This window comes from Podarcis pityusensis (genome assembly GCF_964106645.2).
Source record: "Podarcis pityusensis genome assembly, chromosome: 8".
Lineage (NCBI taxonomy): Eukaryota > Metazoa > Chordata > Lepidosauria > Squamata > Lacertidae > Podarcis > Podarcis pityusensis.
This window is the reverse complement of record NC_138033.1, coordinates 8,247,287-8,265,554: the sequence shown is the minus strand read 5'-3', so window position 1 is coordinate 8,265,554 and position 18,268 is coordinate 8,247,287. Positions and strand designations below refer to the sequence as shown.

Genomic DNA, 18,268 nt, shown 5'->3' with positions numbered 1-18,268 from the left:
TCAGCCCTGAATGCTCACTGGAAGGACAGATCCTGAAGCTGAGGCTCCAATACTTTGGTCACCTCATGAGAAGAGAAGACTCCCTGGAAAAGACCCTGATGTTGGGAAAGATGGAGGGCACAAGGAGAAGGGGACGACAGAGGGCGAGATGGTTGGACGGTGTTCTTGAAGCTACCAGCATGAGTTTGACCAAACTGTGGGAGGCAGTGGAAGACAGGAGTGCCTGGCGTGCTCTGGTCCAGGGGGTCACGAAGCGTCGGACACAACTAAACGACTAAACAACAATTTATTTTAGGCGCCTCTTGAAGGGCACCCATTTCCAACAACCTCCATTTCCAATAACCTGCCCTGAGGCGAGGGCGCCCCCTTCTGCGGCACCCCCTTTGCCTCAGCCCCGCTCAGGGCCTACCAGGCCTTGCCAAAGCCGGGGGCTCAAGTAACGGCCTGGCGGGGCCTGCCCTACGAAGCGCTGGGCTTCGCTCCTCCCGACAAGTCCCCGGCTTGGCGCGAGCGCCGCGTAGCTCGGGCTCCCCCTGCTGGAGGCAGCCTTGCCCTGATTGATTCAGGGGACCATTCCGTACTCCCATTAACCGCTCAGGTCGGAGGAACTACAACTCCCGGCATGCAACGCCGAGTCGGCGTATAGCCCTGGCGGGGGCGGGTTTTAGCCCTCTCGACGGCGTTCCTCCTCCTGCAGCCATTCTGAAGACTACAACTCCCGACTGCCCGGGGGGCCGGGGCGTGCGCCTCACCGGATATCCGGTGGGAAGGGAGGGTCCGGGGAGGGGTGTCGGAGCAGCTGCCCCGAGCTCTGCGTGGAAAGAGGATTTAGGGCAGGGGGTCGCCATGGTAAGAATGGGGTGGGGAGGGGTTTGAAATATGGGGCTCAGCCGGAGGGGGAGGGAAGGCAGGGTCAGCAATGGGGGCCCCCAAATCCAGGGGCCCAGGGTGTTGGGTGTGGGGAGGGAAAGAGGTTGCTGGTGGAAGAAATAATGATAATTCCAATTATGCCAATTTTCAATGTTAGCATTTGCTGCAATGCTTCAAGGCCCTAACGATTGCCCTGCAAGGTAGGCCTCTGGTGTTGTGCTCATGCTTCTCTCAGGGTCAGAAGCCCACGGCCCATGGCAAGCAGAATGAGCAGCAGGGTTCTGTGGCCGCATCCTGAAGCCGACCTTGCTAAGGCCATTGGCATAAAAGGTAAAGGTAAAGGGACCCCTGACCATTAGGTCCAGTCGTAGCCGACTCTGGGGTTGCGGCGCTCATCTCGCTTTACTGGCCGAGGGAGCCGGCGTACAGCTTCCGGGTCATGTGGCCAGCATGACTAAGTCGCTTCTGGCGAACAAGGGCAGCGCATGGAAACACCGTTTACCTTCCCGCCAGAGTGGTACCTATTTATCTACTTGCACTTTGAGGTGCTTTCGAACTGCTAGGTGGGCAGGAGCAGGGGCCGAGCAACGGGAGGTCACTCCTTCGCGGGGATTCGAACCGCTGACCTGATCGGCAAGTCCTAGGCTCTGTGGTTTAACCCACAGCACCACCTGCGTCCAGAGCTTTAAATCACCTGGCGTGCTGCGCCAACCTTGCCATAGCTCAGTGGTTTAGAGCGCCTGCCTTGCAAGCAGAAGGTCGACGGTTCAATACCAGGTAGGGCTGGGAGAGGCTCCTTGCCTGAAATCCCAGAGGACTACTGCCAGGCCATTACAGATAGGTAGCCGTGTTGGTCTGCCATAGTCGAAACAAAATAATAATAAAAAAATTCCTTCCAGTAGCACCTTAGAGACCAACTAAGTTTGTTATTGGCATGAGCTTTTTTGTGCATGCACACTTCTTCAGATGCACACGAAAGCTCATACCAATAACAAACTTAGTTGGTCTCTAAGGTGCTACTGGAAGGATTTTTATTTTGCCAGGCCATTGTTCTCGTCATTGGACTACAACTCCCATCGTCCACAGATAGAAGGGTGCCATGGTTAGGGATGATGGGACCAAAGGTTGAGCAAAGGCTGGAGTGGGCAGTACATGAGCAAGATGGGGCACTGGTTCTTCTGACTTGGTATAAGGCAGCTTTCTATGATCCTCTGCTCCAAATGTGCAAGGGGTATGTGGGTTGGGGAGAGAGAGTATTTGTGGAGGAGAAGGCTTTCAATGGTTGCTAGCCATGACGGCTATGCGCTGCCTCCACTGTCAGAAGCAAGGATTTGGTGGGATAACAGTAAAGTTTTAAGCAGGCTTTCCCTGTGCTTGATCCAGGCATTTCTGAAATATTAACTGTACATCTATGGCTTTATTGTTCTGTATCGTTTATATTGTTTTCATTGTTTCTAGAAAATGTGCTTTACTTTTGCCTTTGGGGCTGCAAAGCAGTTTATAAATTTGCAAAATAAATAACAATAAACCGGAATCCTCCTCTTGATGCGCAACTTGGAGAGTGTGCATGGACTTAGTGGGATTTTCCTATTGGGAGGAAGGATGTGCAAGTGCTGCCCATAGTTGGAAAGTAGCTAGAAGATGCCTACAGGAGATGGTGGTAGTGCCCCATTTGACTGGCACATGCAGAGGAGGTGGGTGTTTTTCAGGGCAGAGAGCAGTCCATGCTCATAGAAGTTGCATCTTTTCTTCTTCCTATTCCCTTTCCCCCTGATCACCAAGTGCTCTCTAGGAAACCCAGCAAGTGAAATTATCCAGAAATGCCAATATTTCCACTGCAACATATTATGGTTTGTAACCCAGTGACTTGAGTGTAGTGCATGGGTAGGCAACCTAAGGCCTGGGGGCCGGCCCAGTCGCCTTCTAAATCTGGCCTGCGGACGGTCTGGGAATCAGCCTGTTTTTACATGAGAAGAATGTGTCCTTTTATTTAAAAATGCATCTCTGGGTTATTTGTGGGGCCTGCCTGGTGTTTTTACATGAGTAGAAGGATGTTTACCTTCCCGCCACAGCAGTACCTATTTATCTATTTGTACTGGCGTGCTTTTGAACTGCTAGGTTGGCAGAAGCTGGGACAGATCAACAGGAGCTCATTCCGTCGCGGGGATTCAAACCAGGCTGACCCCTGGTGTAGTGCATTGCAGACACAGTGGGTTCAAGATTATGGCGTGCCTTTAATAGAATCATAGAGTTTTAGAGTTGGAAGGCTCCAACCCCCTGCATTTTGAGGAACCTCAACTAAAGCATCCATGACAGATGGCCATCCGACCTCTGCTTAAAAACCTCCATGGAAGGAGACTTCACAGTCTCCAGAGGGACTCTGTTCTTTTGTGGTTGGTCTGTCACATAAATCAAGGAATCTTAGTCAGTTGTAAGAGGATTAAACTGTTCTACATTTGCCTATCAATAAGATAATATCTCTGCAGGTAAAAATATACTTGTTTTATCTTGGCGAAAACCATTTTAGAAAAGGCGTTCTGTTATTTTGCTTCCCATCTGCACTTACATTAAAAACAAACTTTTTAGAAAAGCAAGTTGTGCTGCCTGATATAAGCCATCCAAACCTTTTGATTTGTGAAAAGAGTGGTTGTGGTTTATTAGCTAAATATTGCAACTCCCCCCGCCCTTCTTGGGTTCAGTAGAGTTTGTTACAACTTGTATTCCTATAAAGAGTTCCTTGTCAAACTCTTCTAGCTGGATATTGTGCAAATCCTTTTTGGAAGTGGTCCACTTCATTAGAGTGGGGCGGAGACTGGCCTCTTTCTGTGGCTTGGCTTGCTTGCTTGAGTTACCTGGAATCTTTACATTTCTTAATGTGAGGTCTTTGCTTCGCTTCAGCTGTGGTGTGGATGGAGCTGTGCTCCTAGCTTGTGGTGTGGCTTCAAAGTAGATTTCTTTTTGGTCTCTTGATACTAGAATAATATGCAAATCATAACATGTTTTTTTTCTGGTTCAGATCTTGAATATCACTCCTAAAAATGTGCATTAAGATCTGATTTTATAATTTATTTTTTAAAAACGTATGCTCGGGCCTGAACACAGTATTCTTTGGAAGCATCTGTCTTTGAGAATTCTGGAGAGAGATAACATGCTTGCGGATCTGTGGCATTTCCTCTCTTGTCAATTCTTGCGGGAGGAGAAATTCTAAAGGGAAGGATTTGTCTGTTAGTTGTGCAACTCTCATTTCCCTTGTGGCTTTTCCGTGGAAACGCATATCCGCTAAACAAGCTCGTTGGATAACAAGGGGCACTATCTGTTAATTTGGGTGTCTGCATTTATTTATTTTTTAATGCAAAGAAACGCAAGCAGCCAAGCAGAGTCTTTTCCATGGGTGTTTCTGCTTACAGAATATTCGCTGACGTCTGAATATCGAAGGAGCGGAAGCTTCAATTCAGGCATGGTGTTTCACAGTGCAAGGGGATGTTACAGCCAGGACGCGGGTGGCACTGTGATCTAAACCACTGAGCCTCTTGGGCTTGCCAGTCCGAAGGTCGGTGGTTTGAATCCCTGCGACGGAGTGAGCTCCCGTTGCTCTGTCCCAGCTTCTGCCGACCTAGCAGTTCGAAAGCACGCCAGTGCAAGTAGATAAATAGGCACCGCTGTGGCGGGAAGGTAAACTGCGTCTCTGTGCACTCTGGTTTCCGTCATGGTGTCCCGTTGCGCCAGAAGCGGTTTAGTCCTGCTGGCCACATGACCCGGAAAGCTGCCTGTGGACAAACGCCGGCTCCCTCAGCCTGAAAGCGAGATGAGTGCCGCAACACCACAGTCGCCTTTGGCTGGACTTAACCATCCAGGGGTCCTATACCTTTTAAGGTAAAGGGACCCCTGACCATTAGGTCCAGTCGTGGCCGACTCTGGGGTTGCGGCGCTCATCTCGCTTTATTGGCCGAGGGAGCCGGCGTACAGCTTCCGGGTCATGTAGCCAACATGACTAAGCCGCTTCTGGCGAACCAGAGCAGCACACGGAAACGCCATTTACCTTCCCGCCAGAGCGGTACCTATTTATCTACTTGCACTTTGACGTGCTTTTGAACTGCTAGGTTGGCAGGAGCTGGGACCGAGCAACGGGAGCTCACCCTGTCACGGGGATTCGAACCGCCAACCTTCCGATTGGCAAGTCCTAGGCTCTGTGAGTTAAACCACAGTGCCACCAGCGTCCCTCACAGCGCTTTGAAGGACCACATTGGCCCCTGGTGGAGAATGTAGGGTGCCACCTGGTGTCAGAAGTGACCCATGCAGTGGGAGACAGAACCTTGGGAGAGAGTGACCCATGCGTGCCTGCACTTTGGGCTGGAGCGCAAAGATTCTTGCAGCGCCGAACTTGCACTGCCCTCCTCTCCTGTGTTTCCCTGTAGCTTGCTCATTCCCTGAAAGCTTTTATGCCCAGGCAGTATCCTTTGGGAGGTGACAGGGCAGTGGATCTCCTGTAGGCTGCATTAGGACAGTGCTGTCATACTTGGGACCAGATCTCTCGGGAGGTGTGCCACCGCTGTCGTGCCGCCTCTGTGATGAGGAAAGTGGATGGTGTGGATCGGGGTCAGCAGCCTTTTTCAGCCGTGGGCCGGTCCACCGTCCCTCCAACCATGTGGGGGGCCGGACTATATTTGAAAAATAATAATGAAGGAATTCTCATGCCCCACAAATAACCCAGAGATGCATTTTAAATAAAAAGACACATTCTACTCATGTAAAAAACACGCTGATTCCTGGACCGTCTGTGGGCCAGATTGAGAAGGCGATTGGGCCAGATCCAGCCCCCTGGCCTTAGTTTGCCTACCCACGTGCAAGAGCCTATTCATAGAATCATAGAATCATAGAGTTGGAAGAGACCACAAGGGCCATCGAGTCCAACCCCCTGCCAAGCAGGAAACACCATCAGAGCACTCCTGACATATGGTTGTCAAGCCTCTGCTTAAAGACCTCCAAAGAAGGAGACTCCACCACACTCCTTGGCAGCAAATTCCACTGTCGAACAGCTCTTACTGTCAGGAAGTTCTTCCTAATGTTTAGGTGGAATCTTCTTTCTTGTAGTTTGGATCCATTGCTCCGTGTCCGCTTCTCTGGAGCAGCAGAAAACAACCTTTCTCCCTCCTCTATGTGACATCCTTTTATATATTTGAACATGGCTATCATATCACCCCTTAACCTCCTCTTCTCCAGGCTAAACATGCCCAGCTCCCTTAGCCGTTCCTCAGAAGGCATCGTTTCCAGGCCTTTGACCATTTTGGTTGCCCTCCTCTGGACACGTTCCAGTTTGTCAGTGTCCTTCTTGAACTGTGGTGCCCAGAACTGGACACAGTACTCCAGGTGAGGTCTGACCAGAGCAGAATACAGTGGCACTATTACTCCCTTGATCTAGATGCTATACTCCTATTGATGCAGCCCAGAATTGCATTGGCTTTTTTAGCTGCCGCGTCACACTGTTGGCTCATGTCAAGTTTGTGGTCAACCAAGACTCCTAGATCCTTTTCACATGTACTGCTCTCAAGCCAGGTGTCCCCCATCTTGTATTTGTGCCTCTCATTTTTTTTGCCCAAGTGCAATACTTTACATTTCTCCCTGTTAAAATTCATCTTGTTTGTTTTGGCCCAGTTCTCTAATCTGTCAAGGTCGTTTTGAAGTGTGATCCTGTCCTCTGGGGTGTTAGCCACCCCTCCCAGTTTGGTGTCATCTGCAGATTTGATCAGGATGCCCTTGAGTCCATCATCCAAGTCGTTGATAAAGATGTTGAATAAGACCGGGCCCAAGACAGAACCCTGTGGCACCCCACTAGTCACTCTTCTCCAGGATGAAGAGGAACCATTGATGAGCACCCTTTGGGTTCGGTCAGTCAGCCAGTTACAAATCCACTGAGTGGTAGCATAGTCAAGACCGCATTTTACCAGCTTCTTTACAAGAATATCATGGGGCACCTTGTCAAATGCCTTGCTGAAATCAAGGTAGGCTACATCCACTGTGTTCCCTTCATCTACCAGGCTTGTAATTCTGTCAAAAAATGAGATCAGGTTAGTCTGACATGACTTATTTTTCAGAAATCCATGCTGACTATTGGTGATCACAGCATTCCTTTCTAGGTGCTCACAGACTGTTTGCTTAATGATCTGCTCCAGAATCTTCCCTGGTATTGATGTCAGACTGACTGGGCGGTAATTATTTGGTTCCTCTCTTTTCCCCTTTTTGAAAATAGGGACAACATTTGCCCTCCTCCAGTCTGCCGGGACTTCGCCTGTTCTCCAGGAATTCTCAAAGATGACTGCCAGTGGTTCTGAGATCACATCTGCCAGTTCTTTTAATACTCTTGGATGCAGTTCATCTGGCCCTGGAGACTTGAATACATCTAAACTAGCCAAGTATTCTTGTACTATCTCCTTAGTTATTCTGGGCTGTGTTTCCTCTGCTGAATCATTTGCTCCAAATTCTTCAGGTCGGGCATTGTTTTCTTTATCGGAGAAGACTGAGGCAAAGAAGGCATTGAGGAGTTCAGCCCTTTCTGTGTCCCCTGTTTGCATTTCACCATCTTCTCCTCTGAGTGACCCCACTGTTTCTTTGTTCTTCCTTTTGCTACGAACATACCCATAAAAGCCTTTTTTGTTGCTTTTATCCTCTCTAGCAAGCCTGGGTTCATTCTGTGCTTTAGCTTTTCTGACTTTGTGTCTACACGTGCTGGCTATTTGTTTGAATTCCTCTTTGGTGGTTTCCCCCCTTTTCCATTTTTTGTACACATCCTTTTTTAATCTTAACTCAGTTAAAAGTTCTTTAGATAGCCACCCTGGCTTCTTTAGGCACCTTCCATGTTTCCGTCTCATTGGTATTGCCTGACGTTGTGCTTTTAGTATTTCCCTCTTAACAAACTCCCAGCCATCATGAACTCCCTTTCCTTTCGAACCAGGAAGGGCGGGGTATAAATAAAAATTTATTATTATTATGCACATTCATTCCAGTGGGTCTACTCTGAGTAGGACTCACACTAGCTACAAACCATAGCCTTCTTGGGCTTCTTTAGATGTAGGAATATTTTCTGCAGGGGTCAATAAACTTTTCCAGCAGGGGGCCGGTCCACTGTCCCTCAGACCTTGTGGGGGGCCGGACTATATTGGGGGGGGGGGGAGAGAAATGAACAAATTCCCAAGCCCCAGGTTGCCTATCCCTGGTGTAGACGCTTGTTCAGCCTCTTTTTATTTTATTTTTTGGAAAAAGCAACATCACGTGATGCTGGAACAGATAGCCAGCTATCCCTTGTTTGTCTTTGCTGATTCTGCTGGGCTGGCTTTCTCCATACAGGGTGGGTCCCTTTCCTATCTCCTGAGCACACTAGGCATGAAGAGACATGGATGGAGGCTGACCAGAAATAGCTGCTCTGTTCTTTAGGGACACCCTCAAGCACAATCCATGCACAACACAGCGAAAGGAAGTCAGGGGGAGGAAAGGGGAAGGAAGCAGCTGGGAGATCTGGCAAGAGAGGCAGGAACTGTTCTGGTCAGGAGAGCCTTCAACAGCCCAGTTTCCCTCCCACCAGCCCTAGCCAAAATGTGAGGGGTGTTGTAGTGCATCCAAAGGGCACCAGGTTGGCAAAGGCTGAGTTTCAGCATTAAACCGCCCCCATGTTGGGAGGAAGACTCAGAACCCCTGTGAATGTTTGCATTTTTCAAAAAGTTAAAATCTGCACGGCTGTTATCCCTTAGACTGGCCCTCAGGCTAATTTGGAAAATGGGTGATCTCAGGTGTGGTCTCTGATTTGCATCTTTGCAAGCCTCCGAGTAATAGGACAACACAATGCCCCCCCAAAAAGGAAGGGGATCATTCAATGGGAATGTGAAGGCGTTTCGGAGGCCTAATCCGGTTGGTTTAATCCGGCCCCCTGTGTCAGTTTATTTCTTGGGGGGAAATCCTAAAAAAACTTTGATAACTTCAATCCTAAAAAAAAGGTCAAAAACCTTGGTTGGCCCTTTGGTCTACCCTCACGGCCCTTCATTTCATCAAATCTGGCCCTCTTTGAAAAAAGTTTGGACACCACTGCTGTACAGGCTTGCTTGGGCATAAAGCCCGCTGAGCTTAAAGTGAGCGTTAAACTATAAGCTGTAATTCTTGGGAGGCTCTGTAATACATTGTGGGAAATGAGTAACAACTGTCCCAAGGCATCCATGCCTTGAGGAGGAGGCCTGTTGCTTCTTTGTGCGAGTGCCTGCTCTGTCCTTGCTCCTTTCCACTCAGCCTTTTGGGGGGGGGGGGGTGAAGCCACAATGTGTGTGTGCATTAGTTACGCTTGGCCCAGCCATTCACGGTGCAGAGGCTTGTTCCCAAGGTAGTCAGGCCTTTATCTCTGAGTGAGCGGCAGCTCTTGGCTTATGTCCAGTGTTAGAAACTCAGATAAATAAGCTAATTGCCAAATAGCACCTTAAAGCTAGGTTATGGTCACCACGAAATGTCTAGGCGCCTTTCTTTTGCAATGTGATTTTTGTGGTGTTGTTCCTCATTTCATTTCTATACCGCTTTATAATTTAAAGAAAAAACCTCAAAGCGGTTTGCAAGACATTAAAAGAATCCAGAATAAAACAAATACAAGCTTCCAGGAAAATATTTCAGAGCCTTCTCTAAGTGATATTTTGCTTTCCCCATATTTATTTACCTATTTAATTTATATAGCTGCCCCATAGCAGAAGTACTCTAGGAAGACAGTCTGGTGCAGTGGTTAGAATGTCAGAGTAGGGCCTGAGAGGTTGGAGATTATTTGCCAACCTGGCATTCAGAGATCTCCACTTGGTCGCAATTGAACCTGTGCCAGTTGCAAAACGCACCTGGCGCCTGGGGAATTTCGAACATTGCTTGTGTCCTGATAAGAAAGGATACTCCGACAGTGACCATAGGCAATTCTCTACCCCTGCACACTGTACAAACAAATACCCAAGAGCAAAGGGTATTCTCAGCTGTAATTTGTTTTTTAATAAGCATGTCCCGGGTATCAGTAGTCTGGAGTAAAGGGACGCCTGACTATTAGGTCCAGTCGTGGACGACTCTGGGGTTGCAGCACTCATCTCGCTTTATTGGCTGAGGGAGCCGGCGTACAGCTTCTGGGTCATGTGGCCAGCATGACTAAGCCGCTTCTGGCGAACCAGAGCAGCTCACGGAAACGCCGTTTACCTTCCCGCCGGAGTGGTACCTATTTATCTACTTGCACTTTGACGTGCTTTCGAACTGCTAGGTTGGCAGGAGCAGGGACCAAGCAATGGGAGCCCACCCCATCGCGGGGATTCGAACCACCGACTTTCTGATCGGCAAGTCCTAGGCTCTGTGGTTTAACCCACAGCGCCACCCGCATCCCAGTAGTCTGGAGAGTGCTTATTAAATCCCAGGTATCTTTGATGCTGCTTTCTTCCCTCTCCTACAGATTCGCTTTATTCTGATCCAGAACCGTGCTGGCAAAACGCGCCTGGCCAAGTGGTACATGCAGTTTGACGATGACGAGAAGCAGAAGCTCATCGAGGAGGTTCATGCTGTTGTGACTGTGCGGGACGCAAAGCACACCAACTTTGTCGAGGTAACGCTTCTGTTTGCTTGCAGCTTTCCTTTGCGTATGAAGCTGTCGTGCTTTTGCCTTCCGCAGGCCGAACTGGCTTCGGCGGAGGGGATTGAAGGGCAGAGTCTCTTAGGACCTTTAGCTGTAACATGGCTTGCCTGGAAGGCTTGGGTTACCTGCCATCCTTTGCTGTGTGAGCACCCTCTTGCCTGATCTCTGTGTTTCTGAGTACAGTCATACCTCATGTTACATTGGCTCCAGGTTGCGCGTTTTCAGGTTGCATCCCGCGGCGACCGGGAAGTAATGGAAGGGGTTACTTCTGGGTTTTGCCACTCGCGCATGCACAGACACACAAAATGATGTCATGCGCAGAAGCGGCGAATTGCGACCTGTGCGTGCGCAGATGTGGGTTGCGTTCTTTTCAGGCTGCAAACAGGCCTCCGGAACGGATCCCGTTCGCAACCAGAGGTACCACTGTACCGTGTGTTTCTCAAGGTGTCACAAAGTCCTGGAGCCAGCTTCCACTACAGCATAAAACACCAGCAAAAGCCTCTACAGTGGTACCTTGGGTTACATACGCTTCAGGTTACAGACGCTTCAGGTTACAGACTCTGCTAACCCAGAAATAGTACCTCGGGTTAAGAACTTTGCTTTAGGATGAGAACAGAAATCGGGCTCCGGCGGCGCGGCGGCAGCAGGAGGCCCCATTAGCTAAAGTGGTGCTTCAGGTTAAGAACAGTTTCAGGTTAAGTACAGACCTCCGGAACAAATTAAGTTCTTAACCAGAGGTACCACTGTATCTATCTGTATTTATGCCAGTTAGGAATTTGAAGGACAAGGGGAAGAAGACACTGCTATTTACTTGTTGAAAGTATTTTTTATCCTGCTCTTTGGCTAAAAAGGCTCTCGGAGCAGTTAAAAAACCACCAGGATTACAATCTAAAGTAATCTTAGAAGTGCATATTCTCTGAATGCCAAACTCTGTTACAATGGAACCTCGGTTTCTGAACGTAATCCATTCCGGAAAACCGTTCGACTTCCGAAACGTCCAAAAACCGAGGATCAATGGGCGGTTGGCAAAATCCATTGAAAAAATTGAGAAACGCTCCTCGGAAGCCGTTTGACTTCCGAGGCACGTTCAAAAACGGAAGCAATTACTTCTTGGTTTTTGGTGTTCGGGTTCTGAATTGTTCAGCTTCCAAGATGCTCGAAAACAAGGTTCCACTGTACTTGTATTGACACCTGCGGTTGCACAGCAAGCAAGAATAAAGACCTTTTTAATGGGTCATAGAATCATAGAACTGTAGGGTTGAAAGGAACCCCAAAGGCTCTGGTCCGGCCCTCTGCAATGCGGGAATCCCAGCTAAAGCATCCATGACAGATGGCCCTCCAACCTCTGCCTATTGAGGTCATTTTTGTATAGTCCTTCAACGCTAGGTGGATAGCAATAGGAGGCTTTCCCCTTTCCAGTCTCCACAGTCCTACCCTAACCTGCAATAGACACCACCTTGTGCTTCTATCCAGTGATCGCTATTTTCATCACCTTTTCTCTCTCTCTCTCTCTCTCTCCCCCCCCCCCCCCCAGTTCCGCAACTTCAAAATTATCTACAGGCGCTACGCAGGGCTTTATTTCTGCATTTGTGTGGATGTCAACGACAACAACCTCGCCTACCTAGAAGCCATTCACAACTTTGTGGAGGTGAGTAGTACCTGCAGGCTTAAGTCTGTGCCCTAAGAATGCCCACGCATGAGTGCTTTCACACCCAGGCATGATAAGCGATGCCCCAGCGCAGATGAGGTGGTAAATTATTTCTGAACGGTACCACTTTAGACTCTGGGTGGAAGATTGTGTGATCAAGTGCTCCCGTGCCTGGTTCCCTGTAACCTCATTTCTCCCAGTGAGGGAACCTCCAGAAGGCCCTCTGAGATGGACCTCAGTGTCCGGCTGAACAATGGGGGTGGAGGCACTCCTTCAGGTATACTGGGCCGAGGCTGTTTAGGTGTTGGCGTTGACCTTTAAAGCCCTAAATGGCCTCGGTCCTGTATACCTGAAGGAGCGTCTCCACCCCCATCGTTCTGCCTGGATGCTGAGGTCCAGCGCCGAGGGCCTTCTGGCGGTTCCCTCATTGTGAGAAGCAAAGCAACAGGGAACCAGGCAGAGGGCCTTTTCGGTAGTGGCACCCGCCCTGTGGAACGCCCTCCCATCAGATGTCAAAGCGATAAACAACTACCTGACATTTAGAAGACATCTGAAGGCAGCCCTGTTCAGGGAAGTTTTTGATGTGTGACATTTTAATGTATTTTTAATCTTTGTTGGAAGCCGCCCAGAGTGGCTGAGGAAACCCAGCCAGATGGGTGGGGTACAAATAATAAATTACTGTTGTTGTTGTTGTTATATTAGGGCTTTAGAGGTCAGCACCAACACTTTGAATTGTGCTTGGAAACGTACCGGGAGCCAATGTAGGTTTTTCAGGACTGGTGTTATATGGTCTCAGCAGCCACTCCCAGTCACTAGCCTAGCTGCCGCGTTCTGGATTAGTTGTGGTTTCCGGGTCACCTTCAAAGCTGGACCCACGTAGAGCGCATTGCAGTAGTCCAAGCAGGAGATAACTCTTTTCAGTTCTATGTCCTTTTATTAAGGGACACGCCAGCATAGGAGTGGAGTGGCAGGGGGGGTACAAGTGAAAGGGGACTGAGCAGAGAGATGTCCTCTTGTTCTGTTTGTCTTGTGGCGAGGAGGAGGATTGAGTGACCTGGGGCAGGAGGCGGGAAGCAACCAGGAGGGGTTGTGTCCATGGCACGCCTTCAGAAATTGAAGATGCCCCCCCCCCCCGAAAGTTTTCAACACCTATCCCAATACAGTGGTACCTTGGGTTACAGACGCTTCAGGTTACAGAGACTTCAGGTTACAGACTCCGCTAATGCAGAAATAGTGCTTCAGGTTACGAACTTTGCTTCAGGATGAAAACAGAAATCGGGCTCCCGTGGCGCAGCAGCAGCAGGAGTCCCCATTAGCTAAAGTGGTGCTTCAGGTTAAGAACAGTTTCAGGTTAAGAACGGACCTCCAGAACGAATTAAGTACTTAACCCAAGGTACCACTGTATTGTCTATTCAAAGTGGCAGAGCGGGTGGTGCTGTGGGTTAAACCACAAAGCCTAGGACTTGCTGATCAGAAGGTCAGCGGTTCGAATCCCCGCGACGGGGTGAGCTCCCATTGCTCGGTCCCTGCTCCTGCCAACCTAGCAGTTCGAAAGCACGTCAAAGTGCAAGTAGATAAATAGGTACCACTCCGGCGGGAAGGTAAACGGCGTTTCCGTACGCTGCTCTGGTTCGCCAGAAGCGGCTTAGTCCTGCTGGCCACATGACCCGGAAGCTGTACGCCGGCTCCCTCGGCCAATAAAGCGAGATGAGCGCCGCAACCCCAGAGTCGGTCACAACTGGACCTAATGGTCAGGGGTCCCTTTACCTTTTACCACTGTATTGTCTATTCAAAGTGGCAGAGATAAGGGTCTTTTCCTGATCCTTTTCACTGGACATGCCAGAACTGTGCAAAATTAGCACTCCACCTCTGAGCTATGACTGGCCTTGCAAATGTTAGGCACCTTCCTTGCGCATGACTGTGGCCCCCCAAAATCATGACTCCCTTCCTCCTCCTCTCTTCCCAGGTGCTGAATGAATATTTCCACAACGTCTGTGAGCTCGACCTCGTCTTCAACTTCTACAAGGTGGGTTTTTGTTCCCTGACCCTTTTCCAATAAGGCAAAACGAGGAAGGAAAACAAACCGCGCTTGTGGATAAAAAAAGATTGGGGCTCTTGTGTTATCTAGCCTGACAGTTCATATGCCGCATGATTACAGGCGCTGCACAATGAGCTTAAGAGGTAAATTCAATGAAAAACTAACCATGGGATTGGAATTGACTTAAAAGGGCCACTGAAATAAAAGGGGAAGAATGCCGGTTTGGTACACACTCTTGCCATCCTTAAAGAAAAGGGGTGTTGTGCTTTGCTAAGTCTGTGCACCTACATGGGTCATGTCTTCTTTGTCTCTTTAATGTTGTTAAATTAAATTAAATTAAATTAAAGCTGCTATACCAGCTGCACTGGCTCCCGGTGGAGTACAGGATCAGGTTTAAGGTGCTGGTTTTAACCTTTAAAGCCCTATACGGCCTAAGACCCTCATACCTACAGGACCGCCTCTCCTGGTATGTCCCACAGAGGACCTTACAGTCTTCAAACAAAAACATCTTGGAGGTCCTGGGCCACAGAGAGGTTAGGCTGGCCTCAACCAGAGCCAGGGCTTTCTCGGCCGTGGCCCCGATCTGGTGGAACGCTCTGTCACAAGAGACCAGGGCCCTGCGGGACTTGACATCTTTCTGCAGGGCCTGCAAGACGGAGCTGTTCCACCAGGCCTTTGGCCAAGGCGCAGTCTGACCCCCTCCTTCGTTACTCCTCTCAGAACTCTAGCCCATTGGTTGCCATGAATTTGATTTTGAATTGATTTTAAATTGAATTGATTTTAGAATGTTGTGTTACTTTTATTGTTGTTAGCCGCTCTGAGCCCTGCTTCGGCTGGGATATAAATAAAATTTTATTATTATTATAAAACTAAAATAAATACCGTATTTTTTGCTCTGTAAGACTCACTTTTTCCCTCCAAAAAAGCAAGGAGAAATGTGTGTGCGTCTTATGGAGCGAATGCAGGCTGCGCAGCTATCCCAGAAGCCAGAACAGCAAGAGAGATTGCTGCTTTCACTGCGCAGCGATCCTTCTTGCTGTTCTGGCTTCTGAGATTCAGAATATTTTTTTTCTTGTTTTCCTCCTCCAAAAACTAGGTGCGTCTTGCGGTCTGGTGCGTCTTATAGAGCGAAAAATACAGTAATTGAGGAAAATGCTGTTTCTGAGACAGTCAGGGCACAGCGCCAGCAAAGAATGGGGCAGGGTGACCTGCTGGTGCCAGCCCTGCCCACAAGGTGGTGTTAGACAGCTGCCTAAGGCTGCACTTTATCTGTATCTGATTCAGTGGCCGCTGAAAGAAGCTTCTGTGTTCCTGGCCTCGCTTCTGGCACCTTGAGAGGAGGAGCAGAGAGGGGGTCAAGGAAGGGTGAGGCCTAGGAGTGAGACATCCAACAGTGATGGGACTTGAGACGTACCCAGCCTGCAAAAGGCCAAATTTCCCTGCCAGCTGGAGGCCTAGAATTCATGCACCGCAAGGAGTGTGGAGCAAGGAAGAGCTTCCAAGGGGAGGAAAGGCCTTGCTGTGGAGTAGGAGGCAGGAAGAGGGGCCCAGTCCGGACGTTCAGGAAGCTGCAACCAGCTGGGCAAAACCTGGACCTCCCCGGTGGGTGGGGTTGGAGCAGTGTTGGGTCCTGCACTTGGGCCATCTGCTACCAGAGGGTGGCTCTGCCTTGCGCCCCTTAATAATAATAATAATAATAATAATAATGTTATTGTTTATACCCCGCACATCTGGCTGGCTTTCCCCAGCCACTCTGGGCAACTTACAACGTACAGTGGTACCTTGGTTCTCAAATTTAATCCGTTCCAGGAGTCTGTTCGACTCCCGAAAGGGTTTGAAAAGCCAGGTGCGGCTTCCAATTGGCTGCAGGAGCTTCCTGCACTCAATTGGAAGCCGCGGCGGACATTCGTCTTCTGAAAAACGTTCGCAAACCGGAACACTCACTTCCAGGTTTGCGGTGTTCGGGAGCCGATTTGTTTGGGAGCCAAGCAGTTCAACTACCAAGGTACCACTGTGTGTAAAAAATAGTAAAATACAGTGGTACCTCGGGTTACGGACGCTTCAGATTACAGACGCTTCAGTTTACAGACTCCGCTAACCCAGAAATAGTACCTCGGGTTAAGAACTTTGCTTCAGGATGAGAACAGAAATTGTGCAGCTGCAGCGGGAGGCCCCATGAGCTAAAGTGGTGCTTCAGGTTAAGAACAGTTTCAGGTTAAGAACAGACCTCCAGAACGAATTAAGTTCTTAACCCAAGGTACCACTGTATAAAACATTAAGAACTTCCTTTGCTCCCTTTTGGAAAGGTGGCAGAGAAGTCCAGACACACGTTGCTTTGGATTCTTTAATAATAATAATAATAATAATAATAATAATAATAATATCTTTATTGTCATTGCCCCCTTCGGGGACAACGAAATTTCCAGGGGATCCCGCACAGCGCCCCCTTTCTAAGAGGAGGAACGCATTTATTTTCTCTGCAGGTTTACACCGTAGTAGACGAGATGTTCCTAGCCGGCGAGATCCGAGAGACCAGCCAGACGAAGGTCCTGAAGCAGCTCCTCATGTTGCAATCCTTGGAATGAGGAGCGGAGAAGTAGATTGCCTCGGATCTCCCCCCTGGCAAGATCCTGCCGCTACCCCCCCCCCCCCGGGCTCATCTCTCTTCACCCCGGTCCCCTGAATCAGTGACTTGCCCGGAGCAAATTTTTGCCACTTAACCTGTAGCTGGGGGTTTGCGGGAAGCGAGGGGGACATCTTGAATTGGCATTCCTAGTTCGGATTCCTAGCCGCGCTTCCTTCTGCAGGGGCTGAACATGCGAAGGGGGCGGAGAGGCCGCTGGTTGGGGCTGGGTTGCTTTTCTGGAAAAAGGTGGGAGTGGGGAAGTGGAGATAGCTGGCGTCACCTCACCCTCCCCGTGCTACCATCCCAACACAACATTCTGTCTCTGCCCTTCAAGTCACCAGCCTGCTGCTCCCCCCCCGCCGCACCCCGTCCATTCACATAAGAAAAAAAAGTGTTGTGCCGCGTCTGCCGTAGAAGAGGGACCATAAGTGTGTGTGAGTGTGCGTGATGAGTGTTTGTACTGCCAGTAAAGTGATGTACCGATTAAATAAAGCATCTATGGGACACTTAAACCCCCACCAAGAGAGTCTCGTGTATGTTTGATAGGAGGGCGTTCCTGGAGCCTTAGGATGGTTTCACCTGGCGCTTGGAAGCCTTGGCACCAAATACACGTCGTAGGTTAATAAGAAGCCGCGTACAGTAATGGCAGGTTTCCAGTCGCTGGAAACCACAGCTCTTGTGCTCAAATCCTGCTTGGGGGGTTTTCCATGGGCATCTGGCCAGCCACTGAGAACAGGCATTGCGAGGTGGGGAGTACCTCAGCCTTACAAACTACTTCAAAGTTACTTGGGCATCCAGAAAACTGATTTATTTGTTGTGTTCACCTCCCACCTTTGACTTCCAGGTGATCAAGGGTGTGTGTGTGTGTCTCCTCTCTCATTTATAATAATAATAATATAATAATAATAATTTATTATTTGTACCCCGCCCATCTGGCTGGGTTTCCCCAGCCACTCTGGGCGGCTTCCACAAAGACTAAAAATACACTAAGATGTCACACATTAAAAACTTCCCTGAACAGGGCTGCCTTCAGATGTCTTTTAAAGAGAAGATAGCTGCTTATTTCCTTCACATCAGAAGGGAGGGCGTTCCACAGGGTGGGCGCTACTACCGAGAAGGCCCTCTGCCTGGTTCCCTGTAACTTGGCTTCTCGCAGTGAGGAAACCGCCAGAAGGCCCTCGGCGCTGGACCTCAGTGTCTGGGCAGAACGATGGGGGTAGAGACGCTCCTTCAGGGATACTGGGAATTATACTTTATATAATTATATAAATATAATTATATATTTAATTTCTACAACAGCCCTGTGAGGTAGGCTAGGCTGAGAGGTGGTGCCTCTGGCCCAAGATCACCCAGTGAGCTTCTGGACCAAGCGGGGATATGAACTACTCTGTTCTGAACTTTAAAATGGAAAGCGTAATGCTGGTGGTCAACAAAAGAGGTTCAAAGACTCTCAAGGCAAAT

The 18,268-nt window shown here is 49.2% G+C and overlaps 1 protein-coding gene across 1 annotated transcript; it reads left to right on the top strand.

Annotated features, from left to right (window-relative positions):
- Nucleotides 1–693: 693 nt before the first annotated feature.
- AP2S1 (adaptor related protein complex 2 subunit sigma 1) lies at nucleotides 694–17,325 on the top strand. The gene is made up of 5 exons (XM_081019510.1): nucleotides 694–849; nucleotides 10,316–10,465; nucleotides 12,030–12,143; nucleotides 14,110–14,169; nucleotides 16,665–17,325. The coding sequence occupies exons 1-5, from the start codon at nucleotides 847–849 to the stop codon at nucleotides 16,764–16,766; spliced, it is 429 nt and encodes a 142-aa protein (XP_080875636.1). The 5' UTR covers nucleotides 694–846; the 3' UTR covers nucleotides 16,767–17,325.
- The last annotated feature ends 943 nt before the right edge of the window (nucleotides 17,326–18,268 follow it).

What these genes read in the sequence shown, in the direction of transcription:
- AP2S1 (XM_081019510.1), top strand. An exon ending in CCATTCACAACTTTGTGGAG is followed by an intron (nt 12,144 to 14,109) that starts GTGAGTAGTACC and finishes CTCTCTTCCCAG; the next exon opens with GTGCTGAATGAATATTTCCA. An exon ending in TCGTCTTCAACTTCTACAAG is followed by an intron (nt 14,170 to 16,664) that starts GTGGGTTTTTGT and finishes TTTTCTCTGCAG; the next exon opens with GTTTACACCGTAGTAGACGA.